This window comes from Megalopta genalis, chromosome 4, assembly GCF_051020955.1.
Source record: "Megalopta genalis isolate 19385.01 chromosome 4, iyMegGena1_principal, whole genome shotgun sequence".
NCBI lineage: Eukaryota > Metazoa > Arthropoda > Insecta > Hymenoptera > Halictidae > Megalopta > Megalopta genalis.
Genome location: NC_135016.1, coordinates 24,945,084 through 24,966,787, shown reverse-complemented (window position 1 = coordinate 24,966,787; position 21,704 = coordinate 24,945,084). Strand labels below are relative to the sequence as shown.

The window sequence follows — 21,704 nt, the reverse complement described above, 5'->3', positions numbered from 1 at the left end:
TAAAGTGCTGTTGAAATCACTAACTGTTGCACGTGTCACAATATTCAATTTCATATGCAGAAAATGCACTGGGTCATATAAAATGGAAAACCCGTGGTACGGAAAAGCTATCTTAAATTTTGCGTTAATTCGGCTTCGAGTGCAAAGGGTTAACTAATGATTTTATGAATTTATAAAAATACTGTAAAACCTTCGGAATCCTGATAACTTCCGAATCAAAATAACAACTGTCTGCATCAGTTGCAAGAAATACGAATTAAACAGAAACGTATACTTTTACACGCTCGTTTCTCTCGCAAATGCTCAAAATCCGCTGATCTAAAAATATAATGATAAAATACCAACGTAATTAATCAATTCCCATGAATCGAGAAACCGTCCCTTCGAATTCGTCCAGGTTGCCGAGCAAATTGACCACTCGATATCGATGACAAACGAGCGTATATCGAAACAGCTTTCTATAAAATTCCATTAGAAGCGGAAGAAGTTTACGTTAACGACCGCGCCGGTATTAATTTTTCTTGAGGAAATTTCACAAAAAGATGGGACCGCCTCCTCTGACGCGTCGCAAAATCCGAACAATGGCCGCCGGTTCTTTTTTTTTTGCCCTCCCAGTGAAACGCCGCGCGACAATGGGAACCGGGCAAATTTTCCTAAAAGATATCCACGGTTTCGGCGTCGTTCGTCGATTTTCAGTCGATTTATCTCGGGACATCGTAACTGCCCCAAAGGTCGGCGGGAGTGCTGGTCTATTTATCCCATGGGATTGCACCCCTTTTCTCGTGCAATTTCGCCCCGGCAATCTCCATCCAGCTCTACGCTCGAATCGCCCGACAAAATAGTTTTTAGCCTCTTCTTGCTCTTGCTGCGCCGTCCCGTTCGAATACACATACGTCCCTCCCGATGCTTCAATTGGACGCGTCCTTGTCTCGCGTGTTTGTTTCGCGTCGTCCGGACTAATCTTGGACCTGTTACGTCGGGGAAAAGTCGGTACGTGGGCGGGGAATGGAACAAAAAGCGGACGGTCCGCGGCCGGGCACGATGTAAATTACTTTACCTTCGTAAATTCAGTTTGGCTAATTGGGTGCCGAGGCTTGCGGCCGGTCTGGATGTTATGTCCGGTTAACGGACTGCTAACGGGCAACCCGAAAAATGCGGGATTAAAGGTGGTAACTCCGGGAAAATTGATTTAACCAAGCTTGGCTAATTTGTATGATACGCCGGGATACACCGGGCGCTGTTGAAATCGTACAATTGATTTTCTTCTGGTCTCGAAAATAGAAAGCTAGAGTAGTACGCGAAGAGCGGCTTCGTTAACCGTTCGAGTCCCAAGCAGCGCGATCGCGCTGTTGAGATCTTCCAGTAATGTCTCCCTCACTGACGCTCAGATTGTCCACTAAAATGGATAATCAAAAAATAATCGTTCTCCACCGAGAGCCTAGTTTTGTTGCCGAGGTATACAGTAATGTCTCTGTATTTGACGCTCAGATTACAGTAATGTCTCCCTTACTGACGCTCAGATTCTCCACTAAAATGGATAATCAAAAAATAATCATTCTCCACCGAGAGCCTAGTTTTGTTGCCGAGGTATATAGTAAAGTCTCTGTATTTGACGCTCAGATTACAGTAATGTCTCCCTTACTGACGCTCAGATTCTCCACTAAAATGGATAATCAAAAAATAATCATTCTCCACCGAGAGCCTAGTTTTGTTGCCGAGGTATACAGTAATGTCTCTGTATTTGACGCTCAGATTACAGTAATGTCTCCCTTACTGACGCTCAGATTCTCCACTAAAAAATGTGGATAATCAAAAAATAATCGTTCTCCACCGAGAGCCTAGTTTTGTTGCCGAGGTATACAGTAATGTCTCTGTATTTGACGCTCAGATTACAGTAATGTCTCCCTTACTGACGCTCAGATTCTCCACTAAAATGGATAATTTGGGAAAAGAGGAGATACGATTATTCGAGCCTTGCGGGGCTCGTTTTTATCATCGTGGACAATTGAAAACTATAAAAATAAACCGCAAGGCTCGAATAATCGTATCTGCTCTTCCCAAATTGTCCACTTTTTGTGGACAATCTGAGCGTCAATTGGAGAGACATTACTGCATGTCGAGAAAACCCAGCACATCTCGAACATTGTGGACGCTCAGATTTACCGAAGCAAGTACATCGCACAGCTCCTTTTAATGTAAATAGTACATTTTACGATAGGTAGAATAATACTATAATAATGCAATAATACATTACAAAATAAAAATTTTTAATTCATTATTATTGCGCCGCTTGGTATTTCTCGATATAAAATAAAACAAGCGCTATCGCGCTGCTTGGGTCTTTTCGTGCTCATTTAAAGAAAGCGCTGTTGCGTTGTTTGGGACTATTCGACAGTGTTTTTTCAATACCCCCTGGGACTCAAACGGTTAATCTACCTGCGGTCAAAGGATCGAATTTAGTTAAACAGATAAAATGTGAGCGGAAAAAGACGACTTTCTAAAATTATCTCGATTTGATTCGTCTGCAATGAACGAAGCCGTTTCAAGATCGTGCAATGGTGTATTTTTGCTGCAAAATGCTCCACATAACCTAAGAAGATTGAAATGACGAAAGTGGAAAGGAAGAGGTGGAAAGATAATAATAATAATCTCGTTACAAAGCCCCCCAATATCGTTTTGGAATATAATCGCGTGTGGTGCAAATCTACGAGACTATTACTTCTCTTCTTTTTCACCGATGAGAGAGTGTGTAAAAACTTTTAAGAAATTATTTTTATTTAGTAGCTATCGCACTTCTTGATGTTTAAGTTTTATTTTGTGAGAAAAAGGATGCGGCAAAAAATAAAAAACACTCGATTCCAAAAAATTTCCGTTAAATGTGACGGAACGAGTTTCACAAAATTTCTATGTGAATTAAGAATAAAAAAGAAAACCAACAATGTATGTAATTCTGCTGTGTGCTCTTATCACAGCGATTTACAGCGCAGTGTTTGACACGCGCGTTCGCCGTATCAGTTGCCAGCGCGCACGATTATTTACAGACGATTACTGGATTTAGAAGAACCGTGCATTATGAAGTAGAGTAGAAAAAGAAAGCACGGAAAATGAAGTAAAAGAGGAAGAAGAAGAAGAAGAAGAAGAAGAAGAGAAGGCCAGAGGGGAACAGGAAGCGCACGGACGCCGGCGTAAAGATAGAGCAAATTTTTACAGTGCCGAGAGATAACAAGCACGATAATGTACTCGGGGCACGTGCATTAAATAACACGTCTACCGTCATTCCAGCTAAATCCCGGCCGCAAAAAGCGCGTAAGAGGGGGCGTTTCCGCGATGGTCGCGTCCAGGTCCCGGCAGTCAATGCGAAATTCCCGGGGAAGCAAACGGAAGAAAAAACGAGCGAAGAGTGGCGATTTGTCGCGGCGAACGGCGCCGCTACGAATCTCCAAACTCTTTGCAAAACATAGTAATCCCCGTGAGTAGCTTATCGGGCGCGGTAAAGCGTGGCCCGCGTTTATTTTCCATCGCGCCGGCGCGCGGTCTAACGCAACAGCCGTCGCCGTCCGTTCCATCAACGGATAAAACAAACGCGCTTAAACTCGTGCGAGTGGAAAGCGACCGAAAAAAATGCTAATTTCGTTGTCAGCGCTGCGGGTGGACGCGGACGGCTCGTCACACGGAATGCGAGAACGTGTTTGAAGCACGTAGCACGATTGTTACAGCGACTGTGCACGCGTACCGCGAGCGGACCCGTGCTTTTCGCCGCGTTTACAAACGCCGAGTGTCCGAGCAACACCCATGGAGGAATTTTAAAGGTTTTTCGAAACACGTTGTGGATTCTGCGGTCGCTTTCAGACCTCGAACACGCGATATCATCGATATTTACAGCAATTTTTGCTGTATCCGGACTACGGATTCTTGTACAAAACGCGGGGTCGCTGATTTTGATTGCAATTTTGATCGGGGAAATGTATAAATTTATTTAAGAGCGACAGTTTATATATAATACGTCGCGTGTAAGTTATGATCTTTCGTGGTTCTATGTCTAATCGGATTGGTCAAAGACGTTTGCGCAAATATTAACTTATTTTGATAATATATGTCCTCTTTATGGCGTGACTTTTGGCAGCAACAAATAGGAGAATAGCTCGGCGATTTTACCAGTAAATTACTGTGCGAGCGTGATTCCATGCAAGGGTGACTGTTCGATTTGGTCATCTTAACACTATGCCGTCCGCAGATCTTAGATACGATTCTTTTGTTTGACGCCGGCATAATAGCTTGGAAATTTTAGATTTGAAAAAAAATTTCAGAGATGGCGGTAATATAAATTCCTAAAATTAAGATAAGTCGTCCAAGAATTTTCGTACTTATTTCTTAGTTAAATGAGCACAATGCTATAGTTAGTTTGCTGCCTTTTAACACCCAAGAAATATAGTTCAAATGTTATTTCAGATTTTTAAAATGGCACCAAAGTGGTACCACCGGCATGCAACAGATACTTTTTGCATGGCACCAGCGTGGTGCCACCGGACGGCATAGTGTTAATTATCGGACCCTCTTTTCTGCATAATTATACCTTATTCGCTACACATGGCATTACGGTGCAAGAAGGGGAGGCGGATCGACCGAAAAATTTCGTTGTCGCTAGAATTTTATTTTTATCAGCTAATGAAACATTGGCGTTTACCGTCGCGTCACTTTTTTAAATTACATTTGTATAACTATGGTACCACTACAGTGGTGTTACTGTAGCGGGTACCGCACACGCGATAGAAGTTCTCACCGATAGCACGAAAGTTTCACTGGTACACCTAGCGGACTACATCCAAAGTAAACCTTTAAGATGACAGGAGTAGCGACAAAGTCGCCTTCTTACATCGTGCTCGACGCTCGCTGCACAATGTCGTCGCTCACCTGTTCGCACACACTCCTGTCGCACGCCATCTAATTACCTAATTAGTCATTCACAACCGATTTGTACGTCGGCTCTTAACTTATCGAACACTCGCGCATATCGTTCTCAGCCGCTACAAAATCATTTTCCGAGACGCAATTCAAAAATCGAGAGAAATATTAGAGCGTAAATTGAGTATGAAAGATCGAAAGAAGACCGAAGCTTTTGCACGCGTCCAATAAATAGCTTCGACCGTACGGAGTCTCTTCAGTTGCTGGGTTAACACAGCGTCAGGGAAGCTCGGCGAGCACGTATTTACCAGAATTTTAACCCTTAGCGCTCCGTTGGCTCCCCTATGGAGACATCCGTCATTTGTTTCGTAAATCCGAAGGCTCTGCTGCGAAGCCCAATGTTTTCAGCATGATTACACCGAAGATGCTACGTTTTTGTCGACGTTGGCAATTGTTATTTGTAGTGCAAACGTGCTTAACGTGTGTACCATTACGATTAAAACATTTTTTGCCCATTTTTATACTTGACAACATAAAATGAATAAAATCAAACGCTTTCGCAAGGACGTGTAATCTTTTACGCTCAAAATAAGACTTCCTTTATCTCAGGCGCTTTGCTCCAAAAATGTGCCGGAGTTGCTGGTAATGATATTTTTCAGAAAGACGCTGTTCAACTTTATTTTAGAACGTCCGAAGAATATTTACTAATTTTTAATTTAATTTAATTATTAATCGAGTCGATTCCGGTAAAGATTAACGATAAAAAAATTCCGGCAAACTCGCGCGAAAGATATTTTTGTTTGAATAATTCCGTATCCAAACAGAATTCAACGGACGATTCGCGATGCTAATTTTATAATAAATCGCGTCGAAGAACACGTGGGATATATTTATTTAAGAATCGTGAAGAATATCATTAATACTAAAATTTACCCATTTCGATGAGGATGCATTTGCTGCTTGGAAATTTCGGTCACAATTCACGATGTCGATGCACCGACCTCGCACAATGTTAAATAGATACCATTACGAATAAAACATTTTTTGCCCATTTTTATACTTAGCAACATAAAATGAATAAAATCAAACGCTTTCGCAAGGACGTGTAATCTTTTCCGCTCAAAACAACACTTCCTTTATCTCAGGCGCTTTGCTCCAAAAATGTACCGGAGTTCCTGGTAGGTAGTACTCGAGAAACGCGTGGAGCGCTGAGGGTTAATATTCAAGGTTGCTCTGTATCAGACCCCGGCTAACTGTTCCGTATCTGGGAGCAGTTCGCCCTTATTCGAACGAGATTACACCGAATTCGAGGATCGTGCGTACCACGTGCAGTGCCGAGCCAAAGGGAGCCATCCGCAATAGCGCGAGACAGTTAAGGACAGCTGGCGGCATCTCGACTACTTCCAGCTACCGTTTTCTTTCGAGAGGGTGCCAGTCCCTTATCTGTCCCTCCCCGGTAGCCTTATCGTCTCGGATATCGTGCCGCCGCTCGACGGACAAGGAACATCTTCTCGGAACGGCTCGAATTTCGGGCGACGACAACTCGCATTCGTTCCCTCGCAAAATTCTGCGGGAAACGCGATAAGGATCGCGACGGACCGATCCCGGATCTCGGCGAAACGATCCCTGCCACGTCGGCAGACAGCCGGATTCGCCTAAACGAGCCACTCTCTTCGCTCTCGGCGATTCCCAAGGACGCAGGTAAACGCTCCAATTCGATATCGGGAAGAAATGGCGGGGCTCTGTTATTTCTCGACCGGTGGGAATCAACCGTTGCGACCTACGGGTCGATCTTCCCGTGGGGAAGATGCGGCGTGTGCCTCCTGTCGGGAACGCAGCGCGAGGAGAAATCTTGGAGAGTTCGGTTGCTTTCAACGACCCTTGGACCTTTTTCACGCTTCCTAATCCGTGTACACTGCCGCTCAAAAGTACATTCGGATTTATTACAAGATATGACGTAATACTGCTTAACCTTTTAGGCACTACGCGCCACTACAGTGGCTTCCGCGGATATCATCTTTTAGAACGACACGTCACTATGGTAGCTTTCGCGGATGTCATCTCTCTGGACGACGCGCCACTATAGTGGCTTGCTCTAGTAGCTCACTCGCTCATCGTTTGAACCAAATAATCGTCTTCATATGCATTGTTTCACACTTCTTTTGTCTTCACATCGATTTACAACAGTCTACAGGGTGTCCCAAAAATGCCTCCCAATCCGGAAATGGCGGGTTCTTCGGATCATTTGAAGCAACTTCTTCCTTTACAAAAATTTTCTCCGAGGCACCGTTAACGAGTTATTAACGAAAAACTGTGACCAATAAGAATCGAGTGCGGCTGACGCGAAGCGGCCCTGCCAACCAGCGCACGAAGCCCAGTTCCGCTCATTGGCTCGGCCGCCTCGCGCCAGCTGAACTGGGATTCGACCGCTCGACCGCTGGCGCCGTTGGCTCGGCCACCTCGCGACAGCTGATCTCGACTCTCATTGGTCACTGTTTTTCGTTAATAACTCGTTAACGGTGCCTCGGAGAAAATTTTTGTAAAACAAAAAGTTGCTTCAAATGGCCCGAGGAACCCGCCACTTTCGGATTGCGAGACATTTTTGGGACACCCTGTATATACAGACAGAATATACAGTATCAGACTCTGTACAGTACACATCAGACTTTGCCGTCCAGGGAAATAGCCTCGCGCAGAATTCAGCCGTACCTAAAAGGTTAAACGTCAAAAATTCCATTGAACTCCTTTCCTTGTCATCCTTTAATGAGACAAGAAATGTTTTTGTTTACTGCAGCGAAACAAGTTAATTCCAGTCTTATGTCCACAAGATTCCATAAACATCTGTTGTGAAACATTGCAATTCTTTCATTATCGTAATCGTAATTATATCGTGTTCGATACGTAGACTGCGGATCTTTATGCAAAATAAAAAGTTTCCGCATCAATTGCAAGAAATGGGAATTGAACGGAAGGTCGTTTTTTGTTCAAATAATTTTAGTAACATGACAATAATGTATGGGTTCACCTTCTCGTTTCAACCATAAACGCATAAAATCTGCAGCCAAGCAAAGCGCATTGCCTCGTAGAAGTGAGAAGATCGAGTCCATTTGGATTTTGTAAACTAAAAAAGAAAATAAAGCTAGCACCGATGATGTAATTTATTCAAGCAATTCGCATAAAAGTATTTCTAAAGTTCGTAAAATTGTGAAACAAGCAGGTTTAGCGTTAAGCTTTGTAACACGACCGTAATTTTTGCCGTACTAGAGATTACCCGTTATTACGATAATGTCATATAATCCCTGCAAAATGAAGTCACGTGTGCGTGACACCGTCTGTCAAAGTATTAAAGTCATCGATCCTTATGCATGCGGCGTAAACGATATTGTAGCCTGAAAACGCGGCATATTCCGGCCGTTATCCAGCTTGCTTGTGTCAATCATTATTGTAATTAGAGACCGTGTTGCATTACCGCCTGTATGTATATTGCGTGCTGCGGGTAACATTTTTGTAATATGAAAGACGAGGGGTTCGTTAGATCCGTGGCATTATGCGCACTGCGGCTATTTGTATTACGGCTTGGATAATATTTAACCGCATCGCTAAAGATCTTCTAAAGCGTTCGGTCCGGGCTTAGGCATGCTCGGCAGCTTCATTAAGACGTCTTAAGCTGATTTCACCTTTGCTTCGCTTTGCTTTTCATTCGTACGCTCCGCGGAGAATGTACTATTGGGTTGGCAACTAAGTAATTCCTGATTTCAGTTATAGATGTCTCTCACTCCCATTTTTATGATATCCGTAAATGTTATATTATAACATTATTATTATTATTATTATTATGTTATTTTTTATTATCCGTGAATGTTAGCAACTGGACAAATTGAATGCAGCGGTCAAGGAAAAGCGACCAGAATTGGTCGATCGTAAAGGTGTCATTTTCCAGCAGGACAATGCTAGGCCGCACACGTCTTTGTCCACTCGGCAAAAATTTGTTGGATATTGGTTGGGAATTGATGTTACACCCACCATATAGCCCTGATCTCGCGCCATCGGATTACCAGTTATTTCGATCCCTGGACAACTCCTTTCGTGGTAAAACTTTTAATGATGATGACGCTGTCAAATCTCACTTAACTCAGTTTTTGGCCGAAAAGGATCAGACTTTCTACGAGCGTGAAATTTTCAAGTTGTCAGAGAGTAAGTAAGAGAGAAAGAGCAAGTAAAGAAAACAGAGAGCAAGTAAAAAAAAATTTTTTATTTCATTAAACAAATCGGCAATTACTTAGTTGCCAACCCAATATTTCTTCGTTCCGGTGATGAAAATTCTGGAAACGATCTTCGTTAACACGATCACGCGATCATCGAAATTGTGAGACGGATCGTAACTTTGTACGAGCAAATGAATGCACTTTAATGCACTTTCGCACGAATTCTAAAATTTTCATCAGCTTCGCGTAGTACACAATGGCTTCGAAAAGTATGCGAACATTACCGTGCGCTGAAAATCGTCGATCTTCAAACCTTTATCATTTCGTAATAAAAAGATCGCGCGGCGATAAATCTGTGCTCGTTTTGAACTTTCAAGTCCCCGAAGTCACTGGATTCGTTTCATTGTTCAATCCATCGCAGATACGAAGATTGAAACTTCTTTACCTCGAGGATCGAAACGACACCCTAAAACTTGATGTATAGGACTTTTTATCGCGGAAGAAGTTCGGTTATGTAAAACCGTCGCGAAGAACCTTACTTATAGAACAATCTCGAAACTTATATCGCGTAATACCATTTTAATTCTCTCAATCTCTCGTTAGTTGTTTCATTTCATAATGCTTTATGCTACACTCTGAACAACGATGAGATGTTGACCGCATGCGTAACGCATGCTTGCGTAGCTTATGCGACTCGTGTTAATGGCAACACACAGCGTCGCGGCGTAGAAGGGCGTTCTCTGTAATTGCGAAAGGCAGCGACTGATCGCCAGACGAAATTTTTTTCAGCGTAACTGAAGCTCGTTCAACAGTCGCGACGGCTGGCTGAAAAAGTACGGCTGGAAGTTAATAACGTTGCCTATTTATGCTAAGAGCGACGCGGGATTTTAAAGGGGGACCGGCTGCGCTTTGGCGGCAGCGACGGCGTCGGGCGTCGACGTCAGCGTCGGCGTCTGCAGCACCACCACTTGTAATCCTCTATTAAAAATTAATTGAAACGCTTTCCATAATGCAAGAGATTTGAATTTTCATGCGCGAGCCGCAGAACTGCAAATTTCAAGGGTATACAGACGTTCCTCGTTCCACTTGGATTTCGCCCGGTTCCTAGCGTAGTGGAAAATTAATAGAGCCGCTTTGCATATCGTCGGGAAGTTAGCGCGAGAGATAAAACGCCTCGGGACGCGATAATTGGACATCCCGAGTCAGCGACGTGTAAATATTTGCTACCTTTGTAACGGCACGCACCGCACCCGCCTCGGAAAATGTCCTGCCGGGTCTACAAAACTGCGAGCCCGCAAACGCCGCCAACGCCTGCACGCCGGACATGAGAAACGCGCGAGAAAATTCGGAAGATGAAGCAATCCATTTCGAAGCCAACTTTTCCGATCCGAGGAGACTGTAATCTCGCCGCCGATAGAATTGAACGGGGAAGTTAAACGAGTCCAAGATTAGACTAGGCAGGATTTAGTCCCCTCCTCTGTCGAAAACTACTCGAAAATTGGATTCTAGAACTAGGAGCAGCAGACTCTGATAGATACAGATCTTCAAGTTTATGTTGCATAACTAGTTGAGAACTTCATTGTTTCAAGCTCCGATTTGGGAAAGTATCATCTAGATCGGGGAACACTTCTTTTCTTCGTTTGCAGAGTAATTTAGAATTGAATCTTGGAAGGCAGCTATTGGGAGCAGCATCTTCCGATCTTCTGAACTTTGTTCTTTGAAACTTAAATTTCGAAAAGTACGGATGGTTAAACGGCGGAAGATTTACTCCCTTTATTTGCGCAGTACTCTGGAATTGAATCTTGCAGGGGGAATTTATTCCATTATTTCAATTTTGGAAAATATCATGTAGGGGGTCAGATTTTGAGAGTATTTACTCCCTTCGCTTGTACATTATTCTAGAATTGAATTTTAGATGCTACACTAAATTCTTCCTAATTTTTCTTCAACTTGTAAATAAAGGTGGAGATGATTCAATTTGAAATGAGGAGATACGATTATTCGAGCCACGCGCCTCGTTTTTATAATTGTTGACAACCGGCAAATATAAAAATGAGCCGCGAGGTTTGAATAATCGTATCTCCTCATTTCAAATTGAATCATCTCCACCTTTATTTACAAGTTGAAGAAAAATGAGGAAGAATTTAGTGTAGCATCTAAAATTCAACCCAAATTGGCTATTTTTGTTTACAAGCGGAAAGAAAATTAGGGAGAATTTACTGTAGTTATGCAGCTATGTAGATGCTGTCGATTAATCGATTAATCGTAGTGACTTGATACGATCCTAATAAAGCAACACAGATTCTATCGAAAGATTCATTAAACAGATCGAAGTAAAAAACTTGTTTCTCGTTTATGTCAAAATTGAATAATTGTTGTCGATTAATGCACGATTCTACGGTTTCAGAAACTTTCATTGCAAAAAAAAAAAGGAAATGATTCTGAAGTAATTGAACTTTTTCCTAACCATATTTTCGTATTAATCAATCATGATACCGAACACAACGACGAACAAATGACAAATAATTGGAAAACTGAAATATTATCGGCGAATAAAAGATCAACGAGGCACATCATTCTCGTAAAGTGTCCTACGTAATATTCGTATGTAGATTCGGGAGAAATCCTTTGACAGCGTATTTCTCGATACTTCATTTCCACCGAACGATAATTGTCTGTAATAATCGTATATCGATGCCGTCTCACTGCATTTTGCACTTTGTGCCGTCATTCGATTTCGATTAATTTCGTCGGAGCTCGGCCGCGTAATCGCGAAAATGAATAACCTGATAACAAAAAGTCCATTTATCGTAGAATGGAATTTCGCTGTAGTAAAAATCAATATTTCTTCATCAATGCATTTCAGCGTTGGCCATTGTAAATCAACAAACGGTCGTTCGCGACCGAAACGAAGGAAGGGGGCTGGTATTATAGTGCCCTTTGGAGATCGCCGGGCGAACTCAGCGAAAATATGGAAATCCGTAAATTTTGTATAACCATTACGATTTTATTACCGTCCCGGGGAGAATAGAAATAGCAATGAAAGTTAATGCAACCCGAGCGTCACCACGTGTAAAATCGTCCTCTACGATCGTCGCTGCCCCTCTATATTCATTCGAAATACCAATTAATTACCCGCCGCAGTGGCTCGCGACACACACAATCAGCTCTCGACGATAAAAACAGAACAAAACATAAACGCGCTCGAAAAGACGAAAATATCCCGAAATCCGTCCAACGAATAAACGGATTTCGGTGAATGAAATTAATGAATCGCGCGTGTGTCGATCAAACGGTCGAAAACTTTTACGTAAATAATTCGAGAAGAATTTCATGAATTTCATATAGAATTGACAGATACGAGCGTACGACGAACGTATCGAAAAGCATTCCTGGCCCGCCGAACAACTAAAATCTGTCGCGACGACTTTCGTTTACAAGTCGAAATCAGAAAGAAAAATTAAGGAGAGCAAAAAGAGGCGCGAAACTTGAAATCATGGTCGAGTGGATCGCGAATCCACCGCTAAACGTTCTCCCCGGCGTTTCGCTAATTGCCAGCACAACGCACAAACGAGCTATTTCTAATTACGGAGTCCTGCTTAATGGGGAACCCTTAACGAGGGACAAAAGAATCGGTCTGGGAGTTCCGTAAACTGCGAGCGGTCCTCGCGCCGTGAAACTCATTTAAATCTTTCCACGTTATCGCGTCCCTCCTTCTGTTTATTTTGTCCTCGCCATCTGTTCTTCCCTTATGTGAAGGTGGACGAGGCGAGGTTAACTACTGAAGACGCGTCGAATCTTTGAAGAAACCTGATCGAATAATATTCAACGGTGCGATCGCGTTCGTTTCGTTTCTGTGGTTTCATTCGTGCGGATTGCGTTTCGCGTTAAAACACGTTACAGTAAATTTTCCCTATTTCTCCTTCAGCTTTTAACCGTTTCCAGTGTTTTCTATAACTGAATTTCTTTAAAGGAATGGAAATTCTATTATTAACATCCAAATTGAAGTTTTGGCTTATGGTATTTCCATTTTATATGACAAAGTGCATTTTATGCATATGAAATTGAATGTTGCGATAACTTGTGATAACAGTTACACTTTTAACGATTTTTTAAATTTAAACTTCGTTAATATAAAAATTATCTTAGAACGCGAACTAACAATTTTAGTGGTGCCTCAGAGTCACCACTCGAGTGCAAAGGATTAGAAAACTGAAATAACATTTGAACTATATTTCTTGGGTGTTAAAAGGCAACAAACTAACTATAGCATTGTGTTTATTTAATCAAGAATTAAGTACGAAAATTCTTGGATGACTTATCTTAATTTTAGGAATTTATATTACCGCCATATTCGAAATTTTTTTTAAAATCTAAAATTTCCAAACTATTATGTCGGCGTCAAATAAAAGAATCATATCTAAGATCTACGGACGTCATAGTGTTAAAATACAATTCGTACACGTACATTGTCTTCACCTTGAAATTACCTTTTACTCGAAATACGAAAGCGTGTGCCTAAACGATTTCAGCGACCAAAAACGGTGCGTACATGTTTCCGATTTCTCTTTTCTCAGATGGCGTTACAAGTGTCCTGGATACGACACAGGGACACCCATTTGCTCACGGTTGGTCAGTATACATACACGAACGATCAACGATTTCGAGTGATCCACAGTGCGCACGCGGACAACTGGACGCTTCAAATCAAGTATCCGCAGATCCGGGACACTGGGTTCTACGAGTGCCAGGTCTCCACGGCGACGCCGATCAGCCACATCGTTCATCTGAACGTGATCCGTGAGTTTCGATTAAGATTTATCAAGACCGTGTAGCGGCATTCATATTTCAGGATTGCTACGTCTTCGCCGAGCGTGTACTCGAAACGAAAACCCTATCGAATGGTCCTCGGAATACGGCAGGCAACGACGCCGGCCAGATACTGCTAGTTTAAGACTCGTCAAAGAGAATCCCGATCCGCGAGAGCTGGAAACTTCCGGCTTAGTTCAGTCTCAACTCGGATAACTTTGTCCACTCTATATTCAATAGTCTTAATGCCGAAGATCGGAGACTCTGTGGATATAATCCGGAGTAACATTCTAAAGTATTTCATGAGAACTGGCTCCCAGCTCCAACCTTTAGCGGACGACAGAATTTGTGTGAATAAGATCTCAAAGATCGTAGTAATTTCAACTTGGGGACCCCGCCTGTTCGAATGCTTGATTTATCCTCTTAAAACTGAATGTTTCGATGAATTTAATCTTTGTAAAAACGATTCACCCCGGATGAAAGTTTACTCGCGTTTCTCGCCCGTGCATACGTGCATTTTCGTTTCAATGCACGACGTACCTTGGGGAACCGACCATTCGATAGCATTCAATTTTTATTATTAATCATGTTGCGTCCTGTTTGCGACGAGCATACTACCTAATCCATAGACTAAATACGGGTTTTTTACGGTTTTTATTTGTTCGCTTTATATTCCAAACGTCTCAACATTTACGAATATACTTTATTTTGCACGGAAACTGTAATTTAAACAACAAATTTTTACGTGTACTCGTCATAACATAAAATATTCTCATTTCTTCGTACTTGTCGAAAATAGTTAACTGGTTCATGTTTCGTTTAACAGCTGTAAATCGTACTTATTTTTGTGAGTTTCTTTCAAGCATGTTCTGGATTGACGAGATATTTTTAAAACCGAAAACTCATGCATTCTTTATAGAAGGGGTTAAGTAAAAATGTATTTTACGGAGCGTTCGAGGATTAATCTTTCAACGGAAGCAGCAATTTCATTTGCAAACCAACAGATCATTTGGAACACCATGACGCTTCATGCGAAGCCCATTTCCTTCGGGATTGCTATTTACAAGAAAATTGTTACGCTTCTTTCAGTGGAAAGATTATTAACCGCAGTGTACACGTAAATGCGTTGAATCTTAAATTAACTGTATCGAGAGTTTAGAGTTTCATTGGAGAAGGTAAACTTTCGCCCGAGGTTAAAGTAATTTGAAACTTTTTGCCGGCCGTAAAAACCGCAGAAAAGTGATTTCCCTTTTTTCCTTTACTTTCCGCAAGATTCCTGTGATTAACCATACTTCTATTACAATAAATTACATCGTATTTGCGGCTTCCTCTGCAAGATATTGTAATTATTTGTTTTTCATCTTGCGGAAAAGAAAGAAGGAGAAGATTTGAAGCATTTCTTAACCGAAGGTAGTAAATTAGATATTAAATTAGATATTAAAATCAATGTGTTACTAAAACATTGATCGCTTTTTTATCGGTATTTCAGTTATATTTTCTTTTGAAAAATTTATTCGAACAATCGTGTTTTGTACGAAGCCTAGTTATCATCTAATCTAAGCAACTGCAAGGTACATTGTTAGTTTTTCTGAACTTATCTAGTTTTCACCTGTTCAATGTGTAGCCTGTACGTTGTACAGGCGAGAGTCACGTGTTCAATTTGTAGTATTTATGGACAATTTCATCTACCACTATTTTTATATGGTTTATAATATTTAGTCGTACTCGTAATTTATAATAGAGAAGTTATAAAAAAATATAATTTATAAAAATGATACAAAGACTATATATTTCTTCTAGCATTCATTTCAGTCAGTATCGAAAGGCTTCAAAAAAATGTGTCAATATCCCAAAACGTTTAAAATCCCTTTTCTAAACATGTGTAACTTAACAAGCGTGCGTAAACTTTCGAAACTGCCAGTGTTTACGAGGGAAACGTAATCCCTCTAGAAACGTTTCCTTGCTCGCGCAGTCGAAGGTGGAACGTGCACGAGTAGAACGTGTGTTGCCCCGCGTCGAATCGTACAATAACAATTATCAAGATCATTCGCGTGAGCCCGGGGCATTTTGGCCGGGAATAAAAGACGGAGCTTAAGCCGGCGGGAATTCAAGTCGAAGAAGCAATCTCGCGTAATCAAAGCCGTGTTCGACGCCGTGGCTTAACTTGAAACCGGTATAAACCAATCCCAGGTGTTCAATTGGCAACCGGCCAGGATTTAAGCGTGGCTTAAATTTCGCGCAACGGCCACGGAACTGGGGCAGATTCAGATTAGAATTAACTAATTGTTACGTAGGGGGCTGTAATTAGCCGCGTGTGCTTCCTGCGTACTAACGTTTAATTAAAATCGTATGGTAATCAATCGGTCGTGATGGCTCGCTTTCAAGGCAGACCGTTCCGCGGGGAACGTAAAACCTATTAGCGGCCCTTTGTGCAATAATATTACGGGAATAATAAGAAACCCGGCTACGTCGGATGGTAATCATTATTTCATCGAAGAGGGCGAACGAGCGAAGCGTGGGAACAATGGAAAGCAATTTCACGCATACAACCCTTTGCACCCGACGACTCTTTAGCGTAGCTCTTTAAACGCCTCGCTCGTTTACGATTATAAAATATACATATTTTATTTACATTAACGCTATTCACCGATAGTTTCTACAATTTACCGAATTAATTTTGCGATGCCCGTAGCGAAAGTCGAGAAGCGATCACGCAGAGAACGCAGAAGACAGGAAATAATTTTGTATTAAAAATGATTAAAAGATGTCCTTTAAGCCCTTTCATAAAAATAGCTAAATAAAAATAAATTAAAATAGTTGAAATAATAAAAAATAATAAAAAAATAAATATAAAATATAAAATATAAAAAATAATAAAAATAAAAATAGTTAAATAAAAATTATTAAAACTACCCTCTGACATCTTCGGTAGAAATAGTGTTTAATTAATACTGCGACGATGGCTTGAATAATTGTCGCTTGGTAAAATATCGAGCGGCAAGGTTTCGGGAAGAAATTCTGTTTTCTCCTTGCTCGTCTAACCTGTAGATTTTTTAAAGATCAACTCTCCAGGGCAGCAACGCTGGAGACGCGGGATCTTGTATTATTTTCCGGACCCTGACCGTCGAAGCGACCGAGCGAACGATTTCAAAAAAAAGCGCGCGCTCGACTATGCGACGCGACGCCCGCCTTTGTTAAGTAATTACTCACGATCGGCAGGGTAGCGAGCTTTTAACTCGCTGATCGCGATTGCTCCGGAGCAAATCCGGCGGAAAGTGTCCCGATAAAGGCCGTTCGCAAGTTCTCCTAACGATGATAAATAGAGATGGCGCGCGACCCATCTCCCGGTTTCTCTGCTAATAAAATCTTCCTGTTTCCTTTTTGGCCGAGCGAGAACTTGTAATGGAACCGTGTCGTTCGTTAGCGGTTTACTCATTCCGCGGGCAAAGTGAAACTTTTTTCCCCCGTAGAAAAAAGGGGCATCGTTAAAGTCTTTCGTCTATCGCGGCCACTGTCGATCGAACTTTGCAATTTCGCTGAGCTTGCGACGAAGTACATACCATGGCTCCAAAAAACTATTTGAACGCCAGTGTTTTCGAAACACCGTATATGTTCGACGCGTTGACTGCCGCGTCGTTAGCTTAAAAAGTCCCGCGACTTCAAAGCTGAACCGGGACTGAAAAGTTGAAGTTGATTCAAGTGGTTGCTTCTTCAATTTTCCCGTGCTTTACAAATTTCTAGCATTTATGCCAGTCAAATTTAGTCGGCTCGGATGCCTAACGATACAAATTAGTCTCTAAATTTGATCGCACAATCAGTGTACGATCATACATCGCATACATCGTATAATATATGTATAATATATGTAATATATATTAATAATATATATGTAATGTATATTAATAATATATATGTAATGTATATAGTATATATAATAATATAATAATAATAATGTAATAATATAATATAATAATAATAATGTAATAATATATATAATGTATATACTAATAATATATATGTAATATATGTAATATATCGTATAATAATGGAATTGGAATGTCAAAGCTTTCAAAATTCATCATTCGATAATCTCGTTTATGGGAAGATTCAAGGAGTGGACGAAATTTCGTCGATGAGTGGTTTCATTGAATTGGAATTTAAAAGAAGTAATTATTGACATTTATTTAATTTTTCGTTTCACGAATTTGTATGAAAAAATGCACGAATCACGAATAAACGTATGAAATTCTAACCACCGTATCCAAACTTTCTGTTGAGGGGAATTACGGAAAAAATACAAACTAGTTTCGTGACGTAGTTCAAAACTATAGAATTGAAAACTGCGCGTTTCTCTGCTGTAGTGGAAATGTTATGTACTTTCAAACTTCGTACCTTGAACAGCTTCATCTCATGCTCTTCGTTCAACGCATACTCTACTTTAAATTCATACTTGTAGAATTTTTGACAGGAGTAGAACTTTCAGCTCAACAAAACTGAAATTATGTGAACAAAAAACTGGTTAACGAGTTAGTCGTGAACTTTTGTAAAATTAATGCTATTTATTTTGTTATCGGTTCTCTTACAAATGAGAATGTTTTATTAAATACGAAACATATACTCCTCTTATGATACTTTATGATAAAAAGAATCTTTTTGTACTTTTTACACTATAAACTGTCAAGTCATACACATGCCAGATTATTGTTTCACAACAATTACAACATTGGATTTACTTAAGCTTCGTACAATTTCCGTTACAATGTACTGAACAAAAAATCGGAAGCCAGTAATTTTTCCTCGATCGATAGTCCTAGCATAGCGGTGTAGCATTACAACGCCATAAAATTAGTTCACCTTTGTTTACACGCATCAATTCCCGAATTTTTCGCACCGAGATTAAAAATAGCAAAAAGTCGAAGTTGAAGCTTCGCAACTGTTCAAAAACAACGTACGAGAATTCGCACAATTTACAGTCAGCCACGCTCCGAACTAAATGAACATAAAACTGATAACTGCAATCACGGTGTAAGAAAAACCATTAAATGGATGAGTTTAACCTGTCTGCCAACACTCGAGCCGAAGGTTGTATCGCTCGCGTGCACACTCCCATCGATTTTTCGATGAAATCGAAAGTTCTACGATCATTCCGTCGAATCAGCACGATCTGCCGTAACGATCGCACAGTTTGCAGCCGCGAAGAGATCCGTAAGGCGTTCGACGCTGCAATAATGGTGTGTAAACAAGGGCTAGGTTTCCCGTATAAGCACCGAATCGCCCCGCCCCGCCGTGCCCGGGGAAGCGGAAATATTTGCGAACCGGTTCGCTACTGAAAGTTCGGTATCTATCCACCTGAAGGCAGTACAGGGCAATATTTACCTGGCTGCAATCAATTTGCCGATTTCCTCGCGAATTACACCGAATCCCGCGGTCAAACATTTACCAATGCGCGATTTCTTCTCCCTGTAATTAATTAATGTTTTTCCTAATCTCACCGGCGGTTTTGAAGTGCGCGCGGTCCAATCGATCCGACAAATTCGATCGACTGCTGCACGACTTACAGCCCGAGGAAAGATTATTCATTGTTGAAAAATCATCCAATTAGATCAAACTCTTCCGAGGTTCATATATATTTTCATTTTGTTTTACAGAAACAAAAATATTTTAAGACAAAAATTGCCTTAAACAGAAAAAATTATTTCGAATTATATGTACAGTAATGTCTCCCTTACTGACGCTCAGGTTGTGTACAGAAATGGACAATTTGGGAAGAGGAGATACGATTGTTCGAACCTTGCAACTCGTTTTTATAATTGTCGACAATCGATAACCATAATATTGAGCAACAAGGCTCGAACAATCGTATCTTCTCTTCCAAAATTGTCCAGTTTTGTGGACAATCTGAGCGTCAGTAAGGGAGACATTACTGTATTTACTTTGATGAATCGTGCAACTTTCTTGCAAGAAATTTTTTCGAATACTTAGGGATAAGATTGATAATTCCATTTCTATATTTAACATATACCACGTATATAATATTTATCATCGTGTACAATATACAAGAAACCTATAGTATAATATAATATAAAACATTTTGTCTATGCTGATCAATAATTTAATTGCTTTAACAAGCCATCTTTGACTATATTTTGTTCACTCTGTAGCATGTTTTGTTTCTTTATTGTCTCTTGCGTTTGTTATCTGTTTTGCAGCTTACCATAAGTTCTGGTAAAACTCTTTAAAACGTAATATCGAAGTGAAAAGATTGATCGTAAAACATAACGCGAATAACCAATGGTTCGATCCGCGTATAATATAGAATTATCGTAGAAAAATGCAACAGCGTGGAGATGTAAATTCGCTCGCAGCGTGTTAGACTAAAATATCTCCCCGAAACGAAGCGGTAAACGAGAGCGATAGTGTAGATCTTAACGCGATCGTATTGTTCTAACGCAACGGACAACATTATCCTGTGGCAGCGTTTCGCGGGGCACTCGGGCGAAAATAAATGCGCGGTGTAATTGAAATGTAAATTTTCCCGGGGAATAATTGTGTCGACTGCGTTAGTCCGGTGGCGGAAAGTGCCTGTTCTTTGTTGCGCGTCCACCCGATCGAGAACAATGGTAATGTTTCCATTTGATAGTCAAGAAGATGGATTTCGAAAATTCACCGACCGACCGATGAAGGATGGAATTTCCAATGCGCCGGCCCTTCGATTGAAATGCAACACGCTTTAAAAGCATCGCAATTTCCCCTTCCCAAAATAACGGCCACCGAATTCTTTCGTCGAACCTATCCCGGCGATTGTTTCACGTCGGCGCGAATAAGTCCCGTCGCGTTTCTCTTCTTTTTCGGCGGTGATTGCATTGTCTGTTTGCCGAATAGCCGAGTAATTTTCAATAGAAAAAATCTTCATTTCTAGAGAGGAGCGGTTGAAATATTGTTTCTTTGATCGCGCGAGGAACCAATTTTACTGACTCGATTACGCGCTCGTTACGACCACGGAACGTGGAAACGTACTCCGCTTAGAATCTTTCGCCGGAATCGGAAAATTGAATTCGATTGTTCCGATTCCATCGCGAGAAAAACAAATCTCTCCTTTATTCTGCAACCGTCTACTTTGCCTTCCTTGTGTGCCAGGAGATTCTGTTCGTACCTTTCGCTCGACCGAAGGTTCTTCGTGATACATAGATGTTTGCGTAAGAATTAGCATTCTATCTTTCGCGAGACTGTATTGCCTACGTGTTAGAATCTTCTATTTTTTTGTCTATACAAAAATATTTGTCTTTCTCTGGTATTCCTAACTTTTCCTAAATAATAATACATAATAATAATACAAATAATGATAAGTAATAATGGTAAAAATCTATATATATAATAATATAAGTAATAATAATAATAATAATAGTAATAAGTAATAATAATAATAATAGTAGTAGTAATAATAATAATAATAATAATATAAGTAATAATAATACAAATCTATAAAGTGCTTTTTAATTTTCATTTGTAGGCTTCAGGCATACAGTAATGTCTCTCTCTAATTGGCGCTCAGATTATCCACAAAAACGTACAATTTACGAAGAGAACGTACGATTATTGGATCCTTGAGGTTCATTTTTATAGTTACGAATTGTCAGTAACTATAAAAACGAGCTGCAAGGCTCGTATCTCCTCGTCCTAAATTGTCCATTTTTGTGCACAATCTGAGCGTCAATTAGGGAGACATTACTGTATATTTATATTTCGTGTAAATCATACGATACAATTCTGTACAGTGTCACGTCATTA

The 21,704-nt window shown here is 40.7% G+C and overlaps 1 protein-coding gene across 2 annotated transcripts in view; it reads left to right on the top strand.

Annotated features, from left to right (window-relative positions):
• The window catches only part of LOC117222986 (zwei Ig domain protein zig-8), a 746,648-nt gene that overhangs the window by 536,752 nt on the left and 188,192 nt on the right, over positions 1–21,704 (top strand). For both annotated transcript variants that reach the window (XM_033475066.2, XM_033475065.2), the window contains exon 4: positions 13,685–13,907. In XM_033475066.2, coding sequence (XP_033330957.1) covers positions 13,685–13,907 — 223 coding nt within the window. The remainder of the gene's footprint in view (positions 1–13,684; positions 13,908–21,704) is intronic.